This window comes from Pristiophorus japonicus, chromosome 22, assembly GCF_044704955.1.
Source record: "Pristiophorus japonicus isolate sPriJap1 chromosome 22, sPriJap1.hap1, whole genome shotgun sequence".
NCBI lineage: Eukaryota > Metazoa > Chordata > Chondrichthyes > Pristiophoridae > Pristiophorus > Pristiophorus japonicus.
Window position 1 is genome coordinate 48,093,925 of NC_091998.1, and position 23,305 is coordinate 48,117,229.

At 49.1% G+C, this 23,305-nt stretch overlaps 1 protein-coding gene across 1 annotated transcript in view; it reads left to right on the forward strand.

Annotated features, from left to right (window-relative positions):
- The window catches only part of LOC139235017 (probable JmjC domain-containing histone demethylation protein 2C), a 68,585-nt gene that overhangs the window by 21,982 nt on the left and 23,298 nt on the right, over positions 1 to 23,305 (forward strand). Inside the window, exons 4-10 of the mRNA XM_070866096.1 lie at positions 591 to 717; positions 4,575 to 5,857; positions 8,075 to 8,223; positions 13,039 to 14,882; positions 18,415 to 18,616; positions 20,826 to 21,043; positions 22,468 to 22,629. Coding sequence (XP_070722197.1) covers positions 591 to 717; positions 4,575 to 5,857; positions 8,075 to 8,223; positions 13,039 to 14,882; positions 18,415 to 18,616; positions 20,826 to 21,043; positions 22,468 to 22,629 — 3,985 coding nt within the window. The remainder of the gene's footprint in view (positions 1 to 590; positions 718 to 4,574; positions 5,858 to 8,074; positions 8,224 to 13,038; positions 14,883 to 18,414; positions 18,617 to 20,825; positions 21,044 to 22,467; positions 22,630 to 23,305) is intronic.

A 23,305-nucleotide genomic window follows, 5' to 3' on the forward strand; every position in this document is an offset into this window, starting at 1 on the left:
TTGCGGAGACTTGCGGCTTCTTTGCGCCTGTGTGTTCTCCTGCAAATCCCATGAAATACAGCAAACCCCATCTGGATGGAAACGGCTGAAATAAGGGCCTTTTTAAATTGGTGCCTCGTTTAGAGCCTGTGCAAGCAGCCAGTCAGACTGTTGTAGCTGGGGTTGTTCTCCTTGGAACAGAGAAGGTTGAGAGGAGATTTGACAGAGGTGTTCAAAATCCAGAAGAGTTTTGATCGAGTCCAATAAGGAGAAACGGTTTCCAGTGGCAGAAGAGTCAGTAACCAGAGGACACAGATTTGAGGTGATTGGAAAAAGAATCATAAGTGACATTGAGGAAATATTTTTTGCGCAGTGAGTTGTTATGATCTGAAATGCACTACCTGACAGGACGGTGGAAGCAGATTCAGTCGTAACATTAAAAAGAGAATTGGAAAAATATTTGGAGACAGGAAATATACAGGGCTACAGGAAAATAACAACGGAGTAGGATTAACTGGATAGCTCTCTCAAAGAGCTAGCACCGGCACGATGGGCCAAACATCCTATTTCTGCGCTGTGCCCTTCTGTGATTCTATGTTCTGTACTTTCAGAGGCAATTCTCAAGTCTGGCCATGAACTGTCAGTCCACGTTTCCAAGGCGTGCACAGGACCAGCACAACAACCACAGCAACGGAAAAGGGCTCGCCTGTGGTGACTCGGCAAAGCACAGCAGAGAGGGTATGGCAATAGAAATGGCATCCTTGCAAAAGGAATCGGCGGTCAGCCAAGTTTTTAAACCGGCAAACAAACCAAAAATTCCCAAGGGGGACTGGTTGGTGCAATAGGTTAATCCCTGCCTTTGGAATTGAGTCCAACCGTGGCTCAGTGGGCAGCACCCTCGCCTCTGAGTCAGAAGGTTGTGGGTTCAAGTCCCACTCCAGGGACTTGAGCACATAAATCCAGGCTGACACTCCCAGTGCAGTGCTGAGGGAATGCCGCACTGTCTTTCGGATGAGATGTTAAACCGAGGCCCCGTCTGCTTTCTCAGGTAAACATAAAAGATCCCATGGCACTATTGCGAAGAAGAGCAGGGGGAGTTAGCCCCGGTGTCCTGGGGCCAATATTTATCCCTCAATCAACATCACTAAAAACAGATGATCTGGTCATTACCATATTGCTGATTGTGGGAGCTTGCTGTGTGCAAGCTGGCAGCCACGATTCTCACAATACAACAGTGACTACACTCCAAAAAGTACTTCATTGGCTGCAAAGCGCTTTGAGACGTCCGGTGGTTGTGAAAGTCTTTCCTTTTTTGCACAATTGGCAATCTCCCTCTGAGGCCACAGGGTGTGGGAGATGGGAAGAATGTCCCGCCTGTGAGATTGGAACTGAGACACGGTGAGCTAGAGCTGAGGGAGCTTTGCTGCGTACATGGTGTGTGTGCGCTGCGTCTGTCCTGGGGCTATTTGACGGGAGGGAGGTGTTAGATTGACAGGTGACCTAACAGCAATAAACACTCTCCGTGAGAGTATAACAAAACCCTTCACAAGCCATTAACATCCGAATATCACATTACAGACCTCACAATACCTGAAATGTTCACCCGTCACCGTTCACTAATCTGCGGGAGGTCCGCTGAGAACAAGCAAAAACACCCATTGGAACTGTGCGCGTGCAACTACATTGTGTCGTTGGCAGCAGTCGCGCCCTTAGATTAAACATACTCGCCGTTAATTTGATGGTGGATATCCTCAAGAGATCAGGAATCGTGCTGAACAATGAAAGACAGAAAGACAGACTTGCATTTATATAGCACCTTTCACAACCACCCGATGTCTCAAAGCTCTTTACAGCCGATGAAGTACTTCTGGAGTGTAGTCACTGTTGTAATGTGGGAAAGTGTAATACAGTGCATCATGGTGAATGTGCATCTGATGCATTTACTGCATTGCATAAGTGGAGAAAAGTGGAGGTTTATTGAGTTCAGTTGGGGTTTCCCTTTCCTGCAACCTGCCTGGTGACCTGACCCATGTGTGTTTTGAAAGTGTTTGTTGCGAGCCTTCTAGGAGATTTAAAAAAACACATGGAATTAGCAAAAGGTTGTTTGGGACATCAAGCACATTTCTTCCACGGGTCCCCGTGCAATCTACCCATTCGTGGTTTCCGTCTTTCGGATAAGACATTAAACCGAGGCCCCGTCTTCCCTCTCAGGTGGACGTAAAAGGGCTGTGTACTTCAGAAAAGTCATCACCCTGACATTATTCCCACTTTATTATTTTTCCAATATTAAAGAAAGAATTCTCATTTCTATAAGCGTCTTTCATGACCTCCGGACGTCCCAAACCATTAAAGTACTGTTGAAGAAGAGCAGGGGAGTTATCCCCAGTGTCCCAGCCAATAATTATCCCTCAATCAATATAACAAAAAAGACGATTATCTTGGCATTATCACATTGCTGTTTGTGGGAGCTTGCTGTGCACAAATTGGCAAAAAGGCACTATATAAATCAAATGTGTTTCTTTCCGCCTCGGCTATTTAATGTCCTGAGGGAAAGTAGCCCGAGAAATATTACTCGATTTTCAAAGGTAATTGATCAAATTCCAGTCCATGTATCTAGGCAGAGCGAATGCTGCTCCCCTGCCACCCCCTTCCCTCCCTCAACAGCACAGGAACCGTTGGGAATCTTATAAACACCTTGAATTTATATAGCGCTTTCAAAGTAGTAAAACGTCCCAAGGCACTTCATTTGAGCATTGTCAAACACAACTTGACACCGAGCCACATAAGGACATAGTAGGGCAGGTGATCAAGGTCAGTTTTAAGGATCGTCTTAAAGGAGGAAAGAGAGGCGAAAGGAATTTCAGAGCTTGGTGCCCGGGCAGCTGAGGGCAATGAGCACCAATGGTAGAGCGATGGAAATTGGCAAGAGGTCAGAATTGGAGGAGCGCAGATATCTTGGAGGTTTGTAGTGTTGGAGGAGGTTACAGAGCGGGATGGAGGGATTTGAATACGGGTGAGAATTTTAAATTCGAGGTGTTGCAGGACCGGTTGTCAATGTAGGTCAGCCGAGCACAAGGGGTGCTGGGTGAACGGGACTTGTTGCGAGTTGGGGACACGGGCAGCCGAGTTTTGGATGATCTCAGTTCATCCATAGTCTGCCAAAGCAGGCGGCCATACTTAGGGCTAGCCATGGGTACATTGACTCCATGAGATGACCCTGTGTCACTCGGTATTGACTGGATATTGTAAACTCAATACTTGGACTTATACTGAACCTTTTTTGGGGAAAACAAGATTTTTGGTCACAATGATAAGTGACACAATGTGAGTTTCAATGTTCGTCCTGACACAAAGCATTTGAAAAGAGAACACAGCTTCCAAATATGCGTCCTTTATTTTCACAGGGAGCAATGCTAGAACGGGCAATTCAGCACATAGCCTGTTTTGCCCTATTTTCTCCCCTCCTTGACCATGGAGGCTATCACAGTTATACCCAATCGTGTTCTCGTCTATTGTTCACGTACACATTTCATGGAGGGTACCCCTGATTAACGATCAGGGCAGGACTCCTAGTTGACCTTCACCTCCCTGATTCAAGGATGGTGAGGCCAATTATAGAGTTCAAACACCCAGAATTTGCATTTAATAGCGTTGTCAATGTAGTAAAACATCCAGGGCGCTTCACAGGAGCGTTGTCAGTCAAAATTTGACACTGTGCCACATAAGGAGACTTTAGGATAGGTGATCAAAAGAGCATAAGAAATAGGAGCAGGAGTCGGCCATTTGGCCCCTCGAGCCTGCTCCGCCATTCAATATCATGGCTGATCTGATCATGGACAGTTCCACCTTCCTGCCGACTCCCTTCATTCCCTTATCGCTCAAAAATCTGTCTATCTCAGCCTTAAACATATTCAATGACCCAGCTCCACAATGCTCTGGGGCAGAGAATTCCACAGATTTACAACCCTCTGAGAGAAGAAATTCCTCCTCATCCCCAAAGAGTTTTATGGCTTAAACAGCATCTTAAAGGAGGAGAGGGACGCGGAGAGGTTTAGGTAGGGAATTTGGCAGCTAATGGCCGAGGCAGTTGAAGGCACGATAGGCAATAGTTGAGCGATGAAAATCGGGGACACGTAAGAGGTCAGTCACCCAAGATCAGCTAACTCAAAACAGCTTCACTGAAATGTGGAATCCTGGCCTGTTGGCTGAGTACCACAATTCCCTTACCCGCTAAGATATGGAGGGAGTTGTAATGTGCGCATCTGTGTGTATACTCACAGGTTTGTGGAGCCATTGCATTATGCTTAGCTAGTCACGTGATCACAAGACTCAATAAAACCCCAGTCAGTTGGGTCTAGGTCATCCACGATGAGATATGCAGTTGTGAGCCTGGTGGATGAACTGGTAATGTGTAGTGTGATTGTTAAACCTTTGTTAATAAACCAATTCGTTCTTGAAAGCAATGTGTTGCTATGAATTCTTAAGCAAAGGACCCTTGAAACAAATACATTACAGTAGTAAAGTGGCAAGGGTATTTGTGATTGAGCAGCTCGAAAAACACTGCATGTATTAATATTCTGCCTTCGTCTTCCCAGGCAATAAATACTCTGTAGAAGCAGAGATGAAGAATCACAAGAGGAAGTGGACCCATGGTGAGGGAAGTGACACCAACTCACCAAAGCTACCGAGAATGTGCCATAATTCTGATTCAAGACTGGAAAATGGCCACATGCGAGCTCCAGTGGTCCCTGAGCAACAGGATCGGCAGGAAGCACCATTGCTCCGACATAAAGACCACAAAGGAATGGAGGAGATAGGACGGGTCGCATGCTATGGCACCAGCCAGTCTAAAACCTCTCGACGGGACGAACTATTTGTGGGAAATGTAGCCTCCTCATCCCAGGAGAATCCAACAAAGCATCTTAATGAAGTGGCACTGAGGTCGAGTTGCTCCAGCAGTGAAAGGAGATTGGGGCAAGCGTCTCTGACAGGTGACGACAAAGTGTCCGCCCATAAAAACCCAACGACATTTCAGGACCATCTGGAGAAGTCACCCATGGCGTTCCCCATCCATTCCATCTATAATAACGGGAGCTGGAGAGATACCAGCAGACTATTTACCGGGCAAGAAGGCCAACTGATGGACATCCTGAAAGGCCCTTTGCAACCTTCTTTTGCAGGTCATGGGCCGCACAGTTCAAAGTTCGAATCGAAAGGCTCATTGGGCGTACTGAATCACTCGGATCGCCATGAATCGCCTGCCCAGAAAGAGGGCAGTGCCGCAGACGCACTCTGCAAAGTTTCAGCGACTTCCACGGAGAGTCAGCAGTTCGGTCCGAGTTCCCAGCACCACTTGCAACTCTCTTCAGCCAAAGCCAACAACGCTGATGCCTCCAGGAAGAGCTTGATGTTGAACAAGAGTGATCCGCTGCCGTCGTACAATGGATCCGGCATGTCGGAGGTTGCATGGCATCCATTCTACTCTTCGGCCGTGCCCAGCGGGATGTCGGGACCTGTGCTTGCTTCCCACGTGACGGCGGCCCCAGGGTCGGGCACCTATTCGCACTTGAACGTCCACTTTCCGCACTTCTTGGGTGCCAAGCTGCCCAGTGGGAATGCATCACCTTGCCCCTCACTGCTGGCCATCAATCCCCCGCTGGACTCCGCGTACGGCAACAGCCTTGGACCGCTGGCCTCCGCCTACGGTTACCATCCCAAGCATCTCCAGGCCTCCTGCCCGGCCCCGCTCACGGCAGCCTACGGGCAGCTCAATCTCTACCCCGTGATGTGGCAGAATGTGAACGTGGACATCCATCCGGGGCCAAGGATGCTGGATCCTCATCAGGCCTACATGAATGGGGAAACTCCGTTTACTATGGTTGGTATTTTCACACTACAAGCTTCAAGCAAATTTTTTAAGTTTTTAAAACAAAATAAAAACACCAACTGAAAATGTTGGAAATGCACAGGTCAGTGAGGGTCTGAATGACAGAGTAAGGTTTGAGTGGGACTTGACATTACAGAAGATCATAAGGAATTAGGAGCAGGAGTAGGACATTCGGCTCCTTGAGCCGGCTCCGCCATTCAATGAGATCCAGGCTGATCTTCCACCTCAACTCCAATTTCCCGCATTAGCTCCTTGATTCCCTTAATATCCAAAATCTATCATAAGAACACAAGAAATGGGAGCAGGAGTAGGCCGTATGGCCCCTCGAGACTGCTCCGCCATTTAATAAGATCATGGCTGATCTGACCTTGGCCTCAACTCCACTTTCCCGCCTGTTCCTCATAACCCTTGACTCCCCTGTAGTTCAAGATCTTTGTCTAAAACATACTCAACGACTGAGCATCCCACAGCCCTCTGGGGTAGAGAATGCCAAAGATTCACCACCCTCTGAGTGAAGAAATTTCTCCTCATCTCAGTCCTAAATGGCCAACCCCTTATTCTGAGACTGTGAGCCCTGGTTCTAGACTCCCCAGCCAAGAGAGACCAAAAAAGTGAGGAGGGAAGAGGGCAGGGATGCAAACCATTGTCACAAAGGGGCCATTAATGGGTTTAATAGTATGTATTCAGAAGCAAAATCTAAAGGGCTGTGTACTTCAGAAAGGTCATTACCCTGACATTATTCCCAATTTACAGTTTTCCCAATATTAAAGAAGGAACTGTCATTTCTATAGCTTCTTTCACGACCTCTGGACGTCCCAAATCACTTCACAACCATTAAAGTACTTTTGAAGTGCAACAAAATGTTTTAGTAATAGGAAAACACGGCAGCCAATGTGCGCACAGCGATAAATAACTGGATAATCTGTTTTCAGTGGTGTTGGTTGCAGGATATATGCTGGCCAAGACACCAGGAGAACTAGTCCCGTGGGATCTTTTACATCCACCTCAGTTGGCAGACCAAGTCTTGGTTTAATCTATTATCTGGCTCGGTTTCCATCTATGCTAAATTAGCTGGCTGTTTTTGCGATAGTATTTTGGGCACTGTTTCATCAGTCTATGCTCAGAAGGGAAAAATTAGTCAAAGTTTCCATTCCTGTTCATTATCCAGTGACTCTTTTGCATGCATGGACATTGAGTGAAGACAGGATTGGGCTCGGCTGTGATTTAAGAAATATATTTATTCCTTGTGGGCATCGCTGGCAAGACCAGCATTTATTACCCATCCCCCAATTGCCCTTGAGAAGGTGGTGGTGAGCCGCCATCTTGAACCACTGTTTTTGTAGAGGTTTGATGCAACGGAGTGTCTCGCTGGGCCATTTCAGAGGGTAGTTAAGAGTCAACTACATTGCTGTGGGACCAGGAGTCACATATAGGCCAGACCGGGTAAGGACAGCAGATTTCCTTCCCTAAAGGACATGAGTGACCCAGTTGGGTTTTTACGATAATCCGGTAGTTTCACGGTCACCATTACTGATACTAGCTTTTTAATTCCAGATTTTATTTTTAATTCTCCCATAATTGAATAGCCTGCAAGCGCAAACTGTTCAGGCTTGCAAGTGAAGCAATACCAGAACTGTGAGGTTATACCTATCAGGAAAGGATGAACAGGCTGGGTCTCCTTTGCTCTTGAAAAGAGAAGGCTGAGGGCTGATCTAATAGAGACCTTTAAGATTATGAAAAGTTTTGAGAGACTGAGAGAGAGAGTGTTTCCACTTGTGGGGAAGAGCAAAACTAGAGGCCATCAAATATAAGATAGTCACCAAAAAATCAAATAGGGAATTCAGAAGAAACTTCTTTACCCAGAGAGTGGTGAGAATGTGGAACTCGCTGCCACAGGGAGTGGTTGAAGCGAATAGTATAGATGCATTTAAGGGGAGGCTGGATAAGCATATGAGGGAGAAGGCTTGTTCTGATAGTTAGATGAGGAAGGATGGGAGAAGGCTCGAGTGAAGCATAAATGCCGCGATGGACCGGTTGGGCCAAATATTCTATTTAATTCTGTGTACTGAAGGGCAGCAAGGGAATCAGTGCTTTGAAAGAGGCAACAAGAAAACTCAACGAGGCGCTCTACTACTGACTGACTCTTTACAACACGAAACCTATTTATTGGCAAACTAACAGCGTACTTTAATCTGATATGTTGAACAGGGCCTTCTCAATCCATGGTCCTTCCATCAATCCCAGAATAATATTGGCGACCACCAACCGGTATTGGGCCAGTTTCCCAGCAAATCCAACAGCAAGGAGCTCTCGGCATCTTCAAGTTCGAAAGCGAGTTCCACTTATTTTTACAAAGAGTAAGTATGATTTTGTTCTGTGGACCACCATTCAGATCATGAGAAAAGAGCATAAGAAATAGGAACAGGAGTAGGCCATACGGCCCCTTGAGCCTGCTCCGCCATTTAATGGCTGATCCGATCATGGACTCAAGTCCACTTCCCCGCCCGCTCCCCATAACCCCCTATTCCCTTATCGGTTAAGAAACTGTCTATCTCTGTCTTAAATATATTCAGTGTCCCAGCTTCCACAGCTCTCTGGGGCAGCGAATTCCACAGATATACAACCTTCTGAGAGAAGAAATTCCTCCTCATCTCTGTTTTAAATGGGCGGCCCCTTATTCTAAGATTATTCCCCCTAGTTCTAGTCTCCCCCATCAGTGGAAACATCCTCTCTGCATCCACCTTGTCAAGCCCCCTCATAATCTTATACGTTTCGATAAGATCACCTCTCATTCTTCTGAATTCCAATGAGTAGAGGCCCAACCTACTCAACCGTTCCTCATTAGTTGGTCCAGCTCGCACACCGCCTGCTTCACAAGCTTCCTCCACACATTTTTCTTTTCATTACAGATGTTTAGAGTCAATGGGGCTAATTTGGACTTTGGACAATACATGGGGGTGGGGGGGTGGGGGCTGAAATTGCCCCTTTTTTTAAGGCCTGTTAATGGGGCGGGAGAGCTCTCCGGGCCGGGGGCAGCAGAAACACCCCGCCCGGTGCTCCAACCCCTTGTCAGCCAATCGCCGACCCCTTACCGCCCCGCGAGACAAATTGCCCCATGGGAGCGGGAAGCTGCCAGTGGCTCAGCGTTGTGGACGCCCTTAAAGGGGAAGGTGACCGCCACAGCCGCCATTTTGTTTTAATTATCGGCCGCTGGTTCTGCCGGGCCACCGACGAGCTGCCCAGCACCCCCTCTTGGGTACCAAGCCGCTGGTTCGCCCAAAACCCTCCCTGGTGGCCCAGTGGGCTTGACATGAGCCTCAAAGCGTCCCTCCCCTTTAAGTGAAGGGGGAGCGACATTGCGACGCGTCAGCGTGACACAGCACGTCTGCGTTGCGCTGATGACACCGCCCCCCCCTTCCACCCAGCTCCCGACTCTCTTCCGCCCCCAACACTGCCCCGTTCAAACTGCCATTATCACCCCTTCCTCTGAGTCAGAAGGTTGTGGGTTTGAGTCCCACTCTAGGGACTTGAGTACAAAAAAAATCCAGGCTGACACTCCCAGTGCAGTGCCGAGGGAGTGCCGCCCTGTCGGAGATGCCGCCTTTTGGATGAGACGTTAAACCGAGGCCCTGTCTGCTCTCTCAAAAAAAACAGATTATCTGGCCATTATCACATTGCTGTTGTGGGAGCTTGCTGTGCACAAATTGGCTGCCGCGTTTCCTACATTACAACAGTGCCTACACTCCAAAAGTACTTCATTGGCTGTAAAGTGCTTTGAGACATCCGGTGGTCTTGAAAGACGCTGTATAAATACAAGTCTTTCTCCTCGACTCACCCTGACCCCTCTATTATATATTGAACTTTCACTTGTTCCCCAAAATATTGGAACGAATTCTCACAACTGCACTCCTACCCGTCCACATTCTACCCCACCCACCGCATTCACTCTACACCCATTAAAGTCACAAAGCACGTCATCGGCTCTCTCTCTCTCTCCCCATCCTCCTCGACTTCTCCACCTCCTCCAGCATCCACAGACCATCTCCTCCACGCTCATCTCTCTCACTGGTAGCTTCCAGTGATTTCTCACCTTGTGTGGCCACACAACCACCTCCAATGTATCACAGGAGTTCAGACTTGACCCCCTCCACTACCCCTAACTCTATGCTACCCCTTTCTAACATCTACGGTCAGCTGCCATAATGTACTCCGATAACACCCACCTCCATTGACAAAGGCTTTTGCTAAGCTCATCATTTATTTGTCCGACATCAAGATGCTGATGGGATTAAACTTCATCCAGCTTCATGTCAACAAGATCCCACTCATCATCATCATCGGCAGCCCCTCGGAATCGAGGAAGACTTGCTTCCACTCCAAAAGTTAGTTCTCAAGTGGCTGTACAGTCCAATATGAGAACCACCGTCTCTGTCACAGGTGGGGCAGGCAATGGTTGAAGGAAAGGGTGGGTGTGACAGGTTTTCCACACGCTCCTTCCGCTGCCTGCGCTTGATTTCTGCACGCTCTCGGCGACGAGACTCGAGGTGCTCAGCGCCCTCCCGGACGCACTTCCTCCACTTAGGGCGGTCTTTGGCCAGGGGCTCCCAGGTGTCGGTGGGGATGTTGCACTTTATCAGGAGGCTGTGAAGGTGTCCCTGAAACGTTTTCTCTGCCCACCTGGGGCTTGCTTGCCATGCAGGAGTTCTGAGTAGAGTACTTGCTTTGGGAGTCTCAAGTCGAGCATGTGCACAATGTGGCCCGCCCAACGGAGCTGGTCGAGTGTGGTCAGTGCTTCGTGCTGGGGATATTGGCCTGATCGAGAACACTGATGGGGAGCGTCTGTCCTCCCAGGGGATTTGCAGGATCTTGCGGAGGCAGTGTTGGTTGTATTTCTCCAGTGCTTTGAGGTGTCTGCTGTATATGGTCCACGGTTCTGAGCTTTATAGGAGGGCAGGTCCCAATAGTACCCAAGTGATCCTGGTCAATAACCCAGCTGCTATAAGAACATAAAAATTAGGAGCAGGAGTAGGCCATATGGGTCTCAAGCCTGCTCTGCCATTCAATTCTACTTCAATTCCACTTTCCTGCTCTATCCCCTATAATCTCTTGATTCGCTTTGTGTCCAAAAATCTATTAAACTCATTCTTGAATATACCCAATGACTGAGCATCCACAGCCCTCTGGGGTAGAGACTATCAAAGAGTCACAATCCTCTGTGAAGAAATTTCTTCTCCTCTCAGTCCCAAATAGCTGACGCCTTATCCCGAGACCCCTTGTTCTGGACACTCACAGCCAGGGGAAACATCCTCCCAGCATCTACCCTGTCAAACCCTGTAAGAATTTTATACGTTTCAATGAGACCACCTCTCATTCTCAACTCTAAAGAATATAGGCCCTATGTATAAGTAGCTATCTGAAGTTGTCGGGAATGGGGAATTCTGGTCGATTATTTGACCCCCAAGCTCTCATTCAGGGTTCTGAATTACATCCTTGTAATGTATGCTCACAGGATTGTAGAACATTTTAACAAAATAGTTGAAGAGCTGTTGTCATCATTACCTCCGTCAGCCAAATTTTAATTTGATTTTAAATGTCTAAAGTTTAATTTGTTTAAATTGCCGGTTTTCGTGCCCCCCCCCCCTCTTTAGCTAGGGGGCACTAGTATAATTTGTGTTTTAGTGCCCTCAAAAAAAACATTAAAAAAACAAGGGGGCACTTGTCTGAAAATGTTTGGTGTGTCCCTCCCTTTAATCAGGGGGCACTTGATTTATTGTTTTGCAACAAAAATAGTTGTAGAGCTGTTGAGTTGGGAGTGGCTTAGTCAGTCACGTGACGTGACGCTCACAAGACTCAATAAAACCCCAGCCAGTTGGGTTCGGGGGATCCACGATGAGGCAGGTGGTTGTGAGCCTGGTGGATAAACCGGTAATATGTAGTGTGATTGTTAAACCTTTGCTAATAAACCAACTAGTTCTTAATAGCAATGTGTTGCTATGAATTCTTAAGTAAAGAACTCATGAAGCAAATACATTACAATCCTGGATTGGCATTTAAGTTGATTTTTGTTCTCCTGGCATATAGGTTGCAATGCAGTAAAATGCACCATAATAGATTCTGAAGGTGGTGACTCAAAACACTACCACACCAAAGTATTCTTGCATAACAAAATAGGGGCATAATTGGAGCCAGATGTGCTGGCTTCAAAATTATAATAGAAGTTAAACACCCCAGCTCTTCCAACTGGTAAATGTAGTCGTCAGTTTGGTATTGAGCCACTTGGGCAAGGACTATCCTGGCTTTGATCCCTGCACGGCACTGATGGAGCAGGTTCGAGGGGCCAAATGGCCTACTCCTGCTCCTAATTCTTATGTTCTAGACTCTCCAACCAGGAGAACCAACCTCTTCGCATCTACCCTGCTAGTTACATCCTCAAAAAACTCTTAATAAGTTTGTTAAACATGATTTCCCTTTAATAAAACCACGTTGACTCTATCTAATCATATTATGACTTTCTAGGTGCACTGTTACTTTATTAGCATCCCCGATTTTAATCACTCCATCATTGGCGGCCATGCCTTCAGTTGCCGAGGCCCGAAGCTCTGGAATTCCCTTCCTAAACCTCTCCGCCTCTCTAGCACCCTAAAACCTACCTCTTTGACCAAGCATCTGCCCAAGTATCTGCTTATGTGGCTCGGTGTCAAATTTTGTTTGATAACGCTCCTGTGAAGTGCCTTTCGTAAAATGCCACAAACAGTTGCAGGAAGTAATCGACAAGCCTAATGGTCTTTAGATCTAGAGGACTAGAATTCAAGGGATTAGAAGACACGCTACAGCTATTGGTAAGAGCACACCTGCAGTATTGTAAGAATTAACTGTAATGTCAACTCGCTCTAACGGAGAAATCGTTTACCCGGCATAGCCCAATCCCCGAGGGACCCGGATAATCGAGAGTTGCCTGTACTACGTTAAAAGGCACTATATATAAATGCAAGTTGTTGTAGTATCAGCCAAGGGGGGCTGGCCGTGATGGTATGCTGACACTAGAGTTAATGGCCTAATGCCCAAGAGTCTACACCTTCCCAAGAGAAGTGACGGCAAATAGTGATGAGCACCATAACTGTGTAGGGAAAGTCATCGTCTGTGAATTAACGATGTACCTTTTCTGCTTGCAGAGATGTTAATGGCACCGAGGTGTATGGGGACTTTTTACATCCCTTTACACACGGTCTGAGGAAACTGAAAGTCCAAAATACTCCGTGTTCAAAAGCTGAGGCTCAGCCAGCATCGGAGGTCCAGCTGTACAAAGAGGTCTCCTTCCAACAGGATCTGCTTTCTCGTGACCCAGTGGGCTCTCAGAGCAGTAAAGGGGACAGTGCGATTTTGCTGGCCGAGGCGAGGGACGTGAAGCCACTCTCGTTGGCCTTTAGGAGTGAGCAGAGGGCCAAGTCTGGGGAACCACCTTCGCTATCGCCAAACCCCAGGCCAATTTCCAGCAGCAAAGAATCCTCCACAGCGGCTTTAGACTTCACGATGTTGAAGCACTCTCCCAATTCTGCCAGCAACACCCCGCACCCACAGGTGGCCGATGACGAGATGCGAAGGGGTCTAACTTTAGAAACGACTTCCTTGTGCCTGGGTGTTGACAGTCCCATTCTGCAACATCCTCCCTTTCATCGGCCGCCAAGAGAAACTGGGCAGACGATGAACGATCAGAAAGTCCAATATAAAGCACCCCTCGCGTTGCTTCAACTTAACTCAGCGGACAGCAGAGAGACCTTTCGCGACTTGAGCTGTGCTCCGCTTGAAAAGACGTGCGACTTGGCCAAGGTCCGAGCTTTACCTCTTCCGCCTGCTACGCCAATGGAGGTACAGCGTCCCAGTCAGCGCCCCTTGATAATGCCACCATCCAAGTCTCCAGAATTAACTAAAACCCTGGCACTCATTCCAAAGGATCTCGTGAACAAAGAGTCCAACGGGAATTCTAAGCTTGGACGACTGGAGCCTGAGAAAACAAGTGACCTCTTTGGCATTTCGAACAAAGCGCCTGTTTATAATCAAATGCCTTCTGCGTCCTGCCCTCCAGCAGCCGAGAAGAAACTTACTGCTGTGCCGCAGATGGAACTGGGTGAGAAGATAAACAAGGGCAAGTGCTCTAAGACTGATTTCATTGGTGGCATACATCAGGAGTCAAACACTGATTGCAATCCTTTCAATAAAGAACATCTTTCCAACTCACTGACCCCCATGCAAAGCAGTCAAGGCTTGAGCCAATATAATTACAATTTGTCTCCCATAAATGGTGCTTTAAACACCAAAAGAATTAACCAGGTGATCAATACCATTGACTATTATACCCCCAAAAAGTACAAGGCAGTCAGGACAGTAACGCCTTGCCCCAAGAAGCTCCCCAGTGAGTGCCCGCCTCCTGCTGGGGAGATGAGGACTAACAGTGTAAAAAGGGACATAAATTCGCCGAAAATACCGATGCCCAACGCATCACCGGTCAAGCAGCTGTCCGGCCAGGATACCTTCAGTGCTGGTCAGCCGTTGCCGTCCAACCCGCACAGTTGCCACACGAAGCTGAAGAAAGCTTGGCTCACGCGGCACTCTGAGCAAGACAGCACGAAGGAGCAACAAGGAAGGGACGGCCACCAGCCGCCTTCGGGGCAGGCCGCTTCCAAGGGGGCGGAGCAGGCGGGACCGGCCACCCTGCCGGCCAGCTCGAGGCAGCGGGACGAAGGCGCGAAGAGGCCGGCGGCCAAGAGGGGCGGCGGTGGCGGCGACGGCGAGCGCGGTGACCTGCCCGAGAGCAGGCGTTGGCTCAGGACCAGGCGAGAAGGCAAGCTCGCGGACCAGCACAAGTCCGGCCAGGCCGTCGTGGAGGAGGAGGAGGAGGCGGAGGCGGAGGAGGAGAAGAAGGTGAAAAACAGCAGCGAGGAGAAGGAGGAGGAAGAACTGAAAGGAGCCAGAACTCCGAGCAGAAAACCAGAGAAAGAAAACTGCCTCGGGCAGAATGGTAGGAGGCTTGTTGGGATTTTCTGTTCTTTTTACATAGAATTACATTGAAACAGGCCGTTCGGCCCAACAGATCCGTGCCAGTGTTTATGCTCCACACCAGCCTCTTCCCACCCCTCTTCATTTCACCTTTTCGGCATCAGCATATCCTTCTATTCCTTCCTCCCTCATATGTTGATTTAGCTTCCCCTTAACTGTGTCTACACTATTCGCCTCAACCACTCCCTGTGGTAGCGAGTTCCACATTCTCACCACTCTCTGGGTAAAGAAATTTCTCCTGAATTCCCCATTGGATTTATTACGGACTATCTTATATTGATGGCCCCTAGTTCTGGTCTCTTCCGCAAATGGAAATATCTTCTCTACGACTACCCTCTCAAACCCTCTCATAATCTTAAAGACCTCTGTCAGGTCAGCCCTCAGCCTTCTCTTTGCTAGCACAAAGAGCCCCAGGCTGTTCAATCTTTCCTGATAGGTATAGACTCTCAGTTCTGGCATCATCCTTGTAAATCTCCCATGCACCATTCCCCAGTGTCTCCAAATACTTTTTATAATATGGAGACCAGAACTGTGCACAGTGCTCCAAGTGTGGTCTAACCAAGGTCATGCACAAGTTTAACATAACTTCTCTGCATTTCAATTCTTTCTCTCTAGAAATGAACCCCAAAGCTTTGCTTTTTTTTTTTAATGGCCTTGTTAGTGTCGTTACCCTGAGTGATTTGTGCAATATCACTCTCTCCTCCACCTTGTTTCATGATTGTCCTCGAGATGGTGGGTGTTGGTAGGATATTCACTTCGCAGTGGGATAGAAAACAAGAACCCCGATTGGTTATCGCCTTCCTAGTCCAGGGTAGAGTTGCCAACTTTGGTTGGACTTATTCCTGGAGCTTTCAACAACTGACCCACCCAGTCAAGCACACATTCTCCCCCAACTCCCAATACTTAACTAATGAATGAAAGTGTTCAAAGTAAATGGAAAACGCACCATCTGTTTTAATGCTCCTGTGATTTCCGCCCCCCGGGATTTTCTCGGCAGCAGTGTTCTGGAGATTAATCGATAATTCCAGGGAACGTCAGGACAATTCCTGGAGGGCTGGAAACCCTAAGTCCAGGCATGCCGAGGGTCCTTCTCGCCCCACTTTCTGCCGACGTGAATTAGCAATGTCCAAGGGAAGGAAACACGGGGACCTTTCTGCTCTACATCAAGTGATTGTTCAACCCACAGAACCATCAGGACTAATCTGTGTATTGCAACAAACGGGGGTGTGGGGGGACTTTATGTGGGTGTCGGGGTGTTGTCTCCAGAGCTGCAGAAATGCCAGAAAAAGGACATTTCCTTTTAGTGCAGGGAGGTTATATTTGAACTGTTTATGACATTGAAGTGTAGAGGAACAAAGGGACTTTGGAGTGCATGTTCACAGATCCCTGAAGGTAGCAGGACAGGTCGATAAGGTGATTAAGAGGCACACAGAATAATTTGCCTTTATTAACCGAGGCATAGAATACAGGAGCAGGGAGGTTATGCTTGAACTGTATAAAACACTAGTTAGGCCACAGCTAGAGTACTGCATCATCATCATCATCATCAGTCCCTCGGGGTCAAGCATGACTTGCTGCTTCCACACTAAAAATGAGGTGACTGATTAACTCATTTTAAACGTTGGAAGATGCCTGTGCGTGAATTCTTTTAATGTGGGGTGGCCATTGCACACCAGCCACCACACGGGCTTGACCGAGCACGGTCTTGGTCCAGTGGCAAGGGTTAACCAGGACGACTGGAGACCAGGCTCCACCGCATGTGCCAATACATACACACAAACACACACACTCAAACATACTCCTACTGTCCCCTTTCCTTCCTCCTTCCCACAGGACCGCTCACTACGTGGAATTCATAGCTCGCAATGTGAGCCTCACAGCCTCACTATTGGCCCATGCTGCACCTTCCCTTGGTCTTGTCCACGCTGTTCCACCTCTGGGCTCCAACCTCTCCGCTCCTCCATGCCTCATCCATCCTCTCCTCTCCACTTCCGATCTCCGGACCTCATCCGTCCTCACCTCTGCTCCTCGTCGCTTCCGACCTCCGCTCCTCTCTGCTTCCCGACCTCCGCTCATCTCTGCTTCCTGCCCTCCGCTCCTCGCCCATCCCGACCTCTGCTCCTCTCTGCTTCCTGACCTCCGCTCCTCTCTGCTTCCTGACCTCTCCGCTCCTCTCTGCTTCCCGACCTCTGCTCCTCTCTGCTTCCCGACCTCCGCCCCTCTCTGCTTCCCGACCTCCGCTCATCTCTGCTTCCTGCCCTCCGCTCCTCGCCCATCCCGACCTCTGCTCCTCTCTGCTTCCCAACCTCCGCTCCTCTCTGCTTCCCGTCCTCCGCTCCTCTCTGCTTCCTGACCTCCGCTCATCTCTGCTTCCTGCCCTCCGCTCCTCTCTGCTTCCCGACCTCCACTCCTCTCTGCTTCCCGACCTCCGCTCCTCTCTGCTTCCTGCCTTCCGCTCCTCGCCCGTCCCGACCTCCGCTCCTCTTTGCTTCCCGACCTCCGCTCCTCTTTGCTTCCCGACCTCCGCTCCTCTCTGCTTCCCGCCCTCCGCTCCTCTCTGCTTCCCGCCCTCCGCTCCTCTCTGCTTCCCGCCCTCCGCTCCTCTCTGCTTCCCGCCCTCCGCTCCTCTCTGCTTCCCGCCCTCCGCTCCTCTCTGCTTCCCGCCCTCCGCTCCTCTCTGCTTCCCGCCCTCCGCTCCTCTCTGCTTCCCGCCCTCCGCTCCTCTCTGCTTCCCGACCTCCGCTCCTCTCTGCTTCCCGACCTCTGCTCCTCTCCCGTCCCGACCTCTGCTCCGCGCAGATTCCGATTCCAACGTACTGCGTGCAGTTCTGGTCACCACATTACAGGAAAGATGTGATTGCACTAGAGAGGGTACAGAGGAGATTTACGAGGATGTTTCCTGGACTGGAGAATTTTAGCATATGAGAAAGATTGGACAGGCTGGGTTTGTTTTCCTTGGAACAGAGGAGGCTGTGGGGAGATTTAATTGAGGTGTATAAAAATATGAGGGACTTGGATAGAGTGGATAGGAAGGACCTATTTCCCTTAGCAGAGAAGTCAACAACCAGGGGGCATAGATTTAAAGTAATTGGTCGGGGATTTAGAGGGGATTTGAAGGGAAATTTCTTCACCCAGAGGTTGGTGGGGGTCTGGAACTCACTGCCTGAAAGGGTGGTAGAGGCAGAAACCCTCACCACGTTTAAAAAGTACTTGGATATGCACTTGAAGTGCTGTAACCTACAGGGCTACGGACCCAGAGCTGGAAAGTGGGTCTGGCTGGGTGGCTCTTTGTTGGTCGGCGCGGACACGATGGGCTGAAATGGCCCCCTTCCAAGCTGTAAATTTCTATGATTCTACGATTCCACTAACGTTCTGGAGAATCCCTGTGGAAATTGACCCCTCGTTGATTTTTGAGCCCAGGTTTGTTTGCGGAAGGTTGGCGAATGTTACGACTGGTGACGTAGCTGTCTTGCCTTCTCTCGTGTGTCCTGCAGATGGATCGGACGCGCGATGGCCCAAGGATGCCCCGAGGGCGACGCTTCTGAAGAGCGCCGGAGAATCCTTCCTGCAGGACGTGCCTTGCACCGAGCTGTTCACCAACGTCCCGCGCTGCCGGGACTGCTGGCCAAGTCGCAGTAGAAAGGGACCAGAGTCTCCGCCACTGTTCTCGCGCTGCCGGTTCATGCAGCTCCGCAGGTATTTAACACTGGGCAAGTGAGAGGGAGCGGAGAGGTGCGGAAAGAGCTGTGCAAACTTCTGTCTGAGTTTTACCAACTATAATTGGTCCTCCCCTCACTAACTGTCGCCATCCCTGCTTCCTCCAGCTGTAGTGATGTATCTGCCATTGCCCGCTACTGTCATGCTCTCTCGTGCAAATGCTACCCATTGCCCTCAATTGTGTCAGCCGTGGCTCAGTGGGTAGCACTCCTGCCTCCGAGTCAGAAGGTTGTGGGTTCAAGTCCCACTCCAGGGACTTGAGCACATAAATCTAGGCTGACACTCCCAGTGCAGTGCTGAGGGAGCGCCGCACTGTCGGAGGTGCCGTCTTTCGGATGAGACATTAAACCGAGGCCCCGTCTGTTCTCTCAGGTGGACGTAACAGATCCCATGGCACTACTTTGAAGAAGAGCAGGGGAGTTATCTCCGGTGTCCTGGGGCCAATATTTATCCCACAATCAACATAACAAAAACAGATTATCTGGTCGTTATCACATTGCTGTTTGTGGGAGCTTGCTGTGCGCAAATTGGCTGCCGCGTTTCCCACATTACAACAGTGACTACACTCCAAAGGTGCTTAATTGGCTGTAAAGCGCTTTGAGACATCCGGTGGTCGTGAAAGGCGCTACATGAATGCAAGTCTTTCTTTTCTGTTTTTCAATAACTTGTATTTATATTCCACCTTTAACACAGTAAAAGGTGTTTCACAGGAACATTATCAAAAAAGATTTGACGGCGAGCGACACATGGAGCTATATGGGCCGTTAGGTTTTAAGCAGTGTCAACGGAGGAGAGAGAGGCGGAGAGGTTAAAGGAGGGAATTCCAGAACTTGGGGCTTCGGCAGCTGAAGGCACGGCCGCCAGTGGTGGGGCGATGAAAATCAGGAATGCGCAAGAGGCCAGAATTGGAGGAGCGCCGAGATCTCTGAAGGTTGTGGGGCTGGAGGAGGTTGCAGAGATAGGGAGGGGCGAGAGCCATGGTGGAATTTGAAAACTAGGATGAGAATTTTAAAATGTAGGCACTGCCAGACTGGGAGCCAATGTTGGTCAGCGAGCACAGGGGGGATGTCCTTCACTTCTGCCACTGCTCTGGCAATAATGTTCCAATAATATCGCATTCAGTGAACTGCCTGAGACTCGGCCAGAGCTGAAGGGAGCAGTTCACTGTGCTGCTGCTGAAAGCCCATCGTTAATGATGTTAACGAGGCCTTAACGAGCAAAAAACTATTTCCTCTCTGATTTTTGAACAATTGGTCCGTGAGCACGTTCGACCACCGTTCTGTCGCGTTTTTTCAAGTCTCTTTTTTTTTCTTGAAAGAAAAACAGACTTGCATTTATATAGTGCCTTTCACGACCACCGGATGTCTCAAAACGCTTTACAGTCAATGAAGTACTTTTTGAAGCGTTCTCATTGTTGTAATGTGGGAAACGCGGCAGCCAATTTGCGCACAGCAAGCTCCCACAAACAGCAATGTGATAATGACCAGATAACCTGTTTTATTTTGTTATGTTGATTGAGGGATAAAAATTGGCCCCAGGACACCGGGGGTAACTCCCCTGCTCTTCTTCAAAATAGTGCCCTGGGATCTTTTATGTCCACTTGAGAGGGCAGACCGGGCCTCGGTTTAACATCTCATCCGAAAGACGGCACCCCCGACAGTGCAGCGCTCCCTCAGCACTGCACTGGGAGGGTCAGCCTAGAATTTTCGTGCTCAAGTCCCTGGAGTGGGACTTGAACCCACAACCTTCTGCCTCGGAGGCGCAAGTACTACCCACTGAGCCACGGCTGACACTGCTGCTAAAATAAGTGATTGGAGCAATTCTGATTGAAATGATTAGTTAGTTTCTGCTAATTAGCCTCCTGCTGATCTCTCAAGGCTTCTAGATGGACGTTGGGATGATATTCTAGAGAGCTGCTAGAGTCAAGGCTTATGGGGAGCGGGCAGGGAAGTGCAGTTGAGGCCAAGATCAGATCGGCTCTGACCTTATTGAATGGCGGAGCAGGCTCGAGGGGCCGAATGGCAGAGCAGGCTCGAGCGGCCAAATGGCCTACTCCTGCTCCTATTTCTTATGTTCTTATTGGGACAAGAGCCCAGCAGTGAGCCAGCACCTTAAGGAGAGAAACCTTCGCTGTTTGCAGCCCAGAAGTTATCACCTATTGCGTGTGTGTGTCTCTCTCTTTTGTCAGGCTGTCCATCACGCGGAATGGAGGTCTGAAGGTCGAAGGTTTCTCCACGGAGGAGCAGGTCAGTGAAGAAGCCCCGCTGGAGACATGGGCCAGTGCCGCAGAGACTGGCCTCGATCGCGACACCTCCACCTACATCCTGACGCACGTGGGCGATCCTTTCTGTGACCTCGTGCTGGCCGAGCGAAGGCTGCTGGAGAGGGTGCGTGCCGACTATGATGGTAAGACTGCGTGGGTGATTTAGGAACAGCGATGGCTCTGGGCTGGTGCGGCCAATCGCACCCTGTGGCGACTTGTGCAGAATCTCAGCTCTTTGAAGGGTGTCACATTTACTAAAGGGATGTACCAATCAAATCAGAGGCATACACAGAGGCATTGACTGTCATGGTCTTCAGTTCTTTGCGATTTGTATTCGTGTAATGTTTTGTCTCAATCGCTTTTTCGTTGACCTGGTGCAAACTTCCATGAAGGTACAGCAAGCAATTAAGAAAGCAAGAGGATTTGAGTATAAGAGTAAAGACGTCTTACTACTGTTTAAAAAAAAAAGTCACACCTGGAGTATTGTGTACAGTTTTGGTCTCCTTGCCGAAGGAAGGATATACTTGCTGTCATGCATGCAACCTTCATACAACTGTAAACTTCATGCAACCACACTGTACACTATATATATGTCCTGGAAATGCACACCTTGACCACAGGGGGTGAACTTGTGGGAGACGCTCCTCACCTGGGCTATCGGGTATTTAAAGGGTGGTCCCACGCAGGGTCATCACTTCTTGGTCCTGGGAATAAAGAAAGGTCACGTAGTGACCGTGTCTGCAGTACATGCCTTGTGTGATTCAGTACACTTGCCATAGAGGAAGCGCAACGAAGGTTCACCAGACTGATTCCTGGGATTGTCCTCTGAGGAGCGATTGAGCAGACTAGGCCGATATTCTCTAGAGATTAAATGAATGAGAGGTGATTTCATTGAAACATACAATATTCTTACATGGCTTGACAGGGTAGATGCAGGGAGGATGTTTCCCCTCGGCTGAGGAGTCTAGAACCAGGGGTCACAGTCTCAGAATAAGGGGTCAGCCATTTAGGACTGAGAGGAGGAGAAATTTCTTCACTCGGGGTGGTGAATCTTTGGAATTCTCTATCCCCAGAGGGCTGTGGAGGCTCAGTCATTGAGTATATTCAAGACTGAGATCGATAGATTTTTAGATATTAAGGGAATGAAGGGATATGGGGTAAGTGCGGGAAGGTGGAGTTGAGGTAGAAGATCAGCCATGATCTTATTGAATGGCGGAGCAGGCTCGAGGGGCCGAATGGCCTACTCCTGCTCCTAATTCTTATGTTCTATGTTCCAGTGCAGGTCTCCCACATATCATCCAAATGGCAATTCTCCATCTGTGAGCGTAGAGTGCGAGGGGCAGCATGCTATTTGGCCATGGGGGCAGCACAGCCAAGCTCATTGCTGCCCCTCACCCAAGGTTTTACCCCTTTCCGAGCCAGACTGGTGGCCAGCAATCAGGATCAGGGATGCCTGGTTTCCCCTCCAAGTTGCCGAGGTTAAATGCCATACCTGCAATGCCGAAATCATCTGATCGGTGTGGCTCACAGGCAGTGCATTTACCAACTGTGTTTTTTTTTTCTACAGGGGCCATTGCGTGTAAGGCGCCAATTGGAGAGAAGGAAGAGACGTGTGACAGCTGTCATTCGGTGGTGTTTAACCTTCACTGGGTCTGCCCAAGGTGTGGCTTCTTCGTTTGCATGGACTGTTATGACGCGAAGCAGAAAAAAAGCGGCAGGAATGAAAAAGGTGAGAGTGCGCGTGGTGTGTCTACATGCCTGTGCGTGTGTGACTGTGTCTGTGACAATGTCTCCTGTAACCCACTCTGGCTACTGCGCAGCTCATTCAGGTTTTTACGCATGTGCGGTATCTACAATATAAAAGCCGGTGAGCGGCCTGTGAACTTAACAGGAACACGGAGGGAGTGCCGCACTGCCGGAGGTGCCGTCTTTCAGAGGAGACGTTAAACCGAGGCCCCGTCTTCCCTTTCGGGTGACGTGAAAGATCCCAGGGCACTATTTCGAAGAAGAGCAGGGGAGTTCTCCCCGATGTCCTGGGGCCAATATTTATCCCTCAACCAGCATCACTTTTTAAAAAAAAAACAGATGATCTGGTCACATTATCACATAGCTGTTTGTGGGAACTTGCTGTGTTGCTCGGGACAATGTAAGAGATCTCATGGCACTATTTGAAGAGGAGCAGGGGATATCACCCAGTATCCTGGTTGATATTTATCCCTCTGCCAAAAACAGATCATCTCTGGTCATTATCTCGTGGCTGTGTGCAAATTGGCCGCTACACTTGCCTACATTAGAGCAGTGACTCATCATCATAGGCAGTCCCTCAAACAAGGATGACTTGCTTCCACATCAAAAGGGATGAGTTCACAGATGTTTCAATGAAGGACCCGATGTTCCAGTTCTGA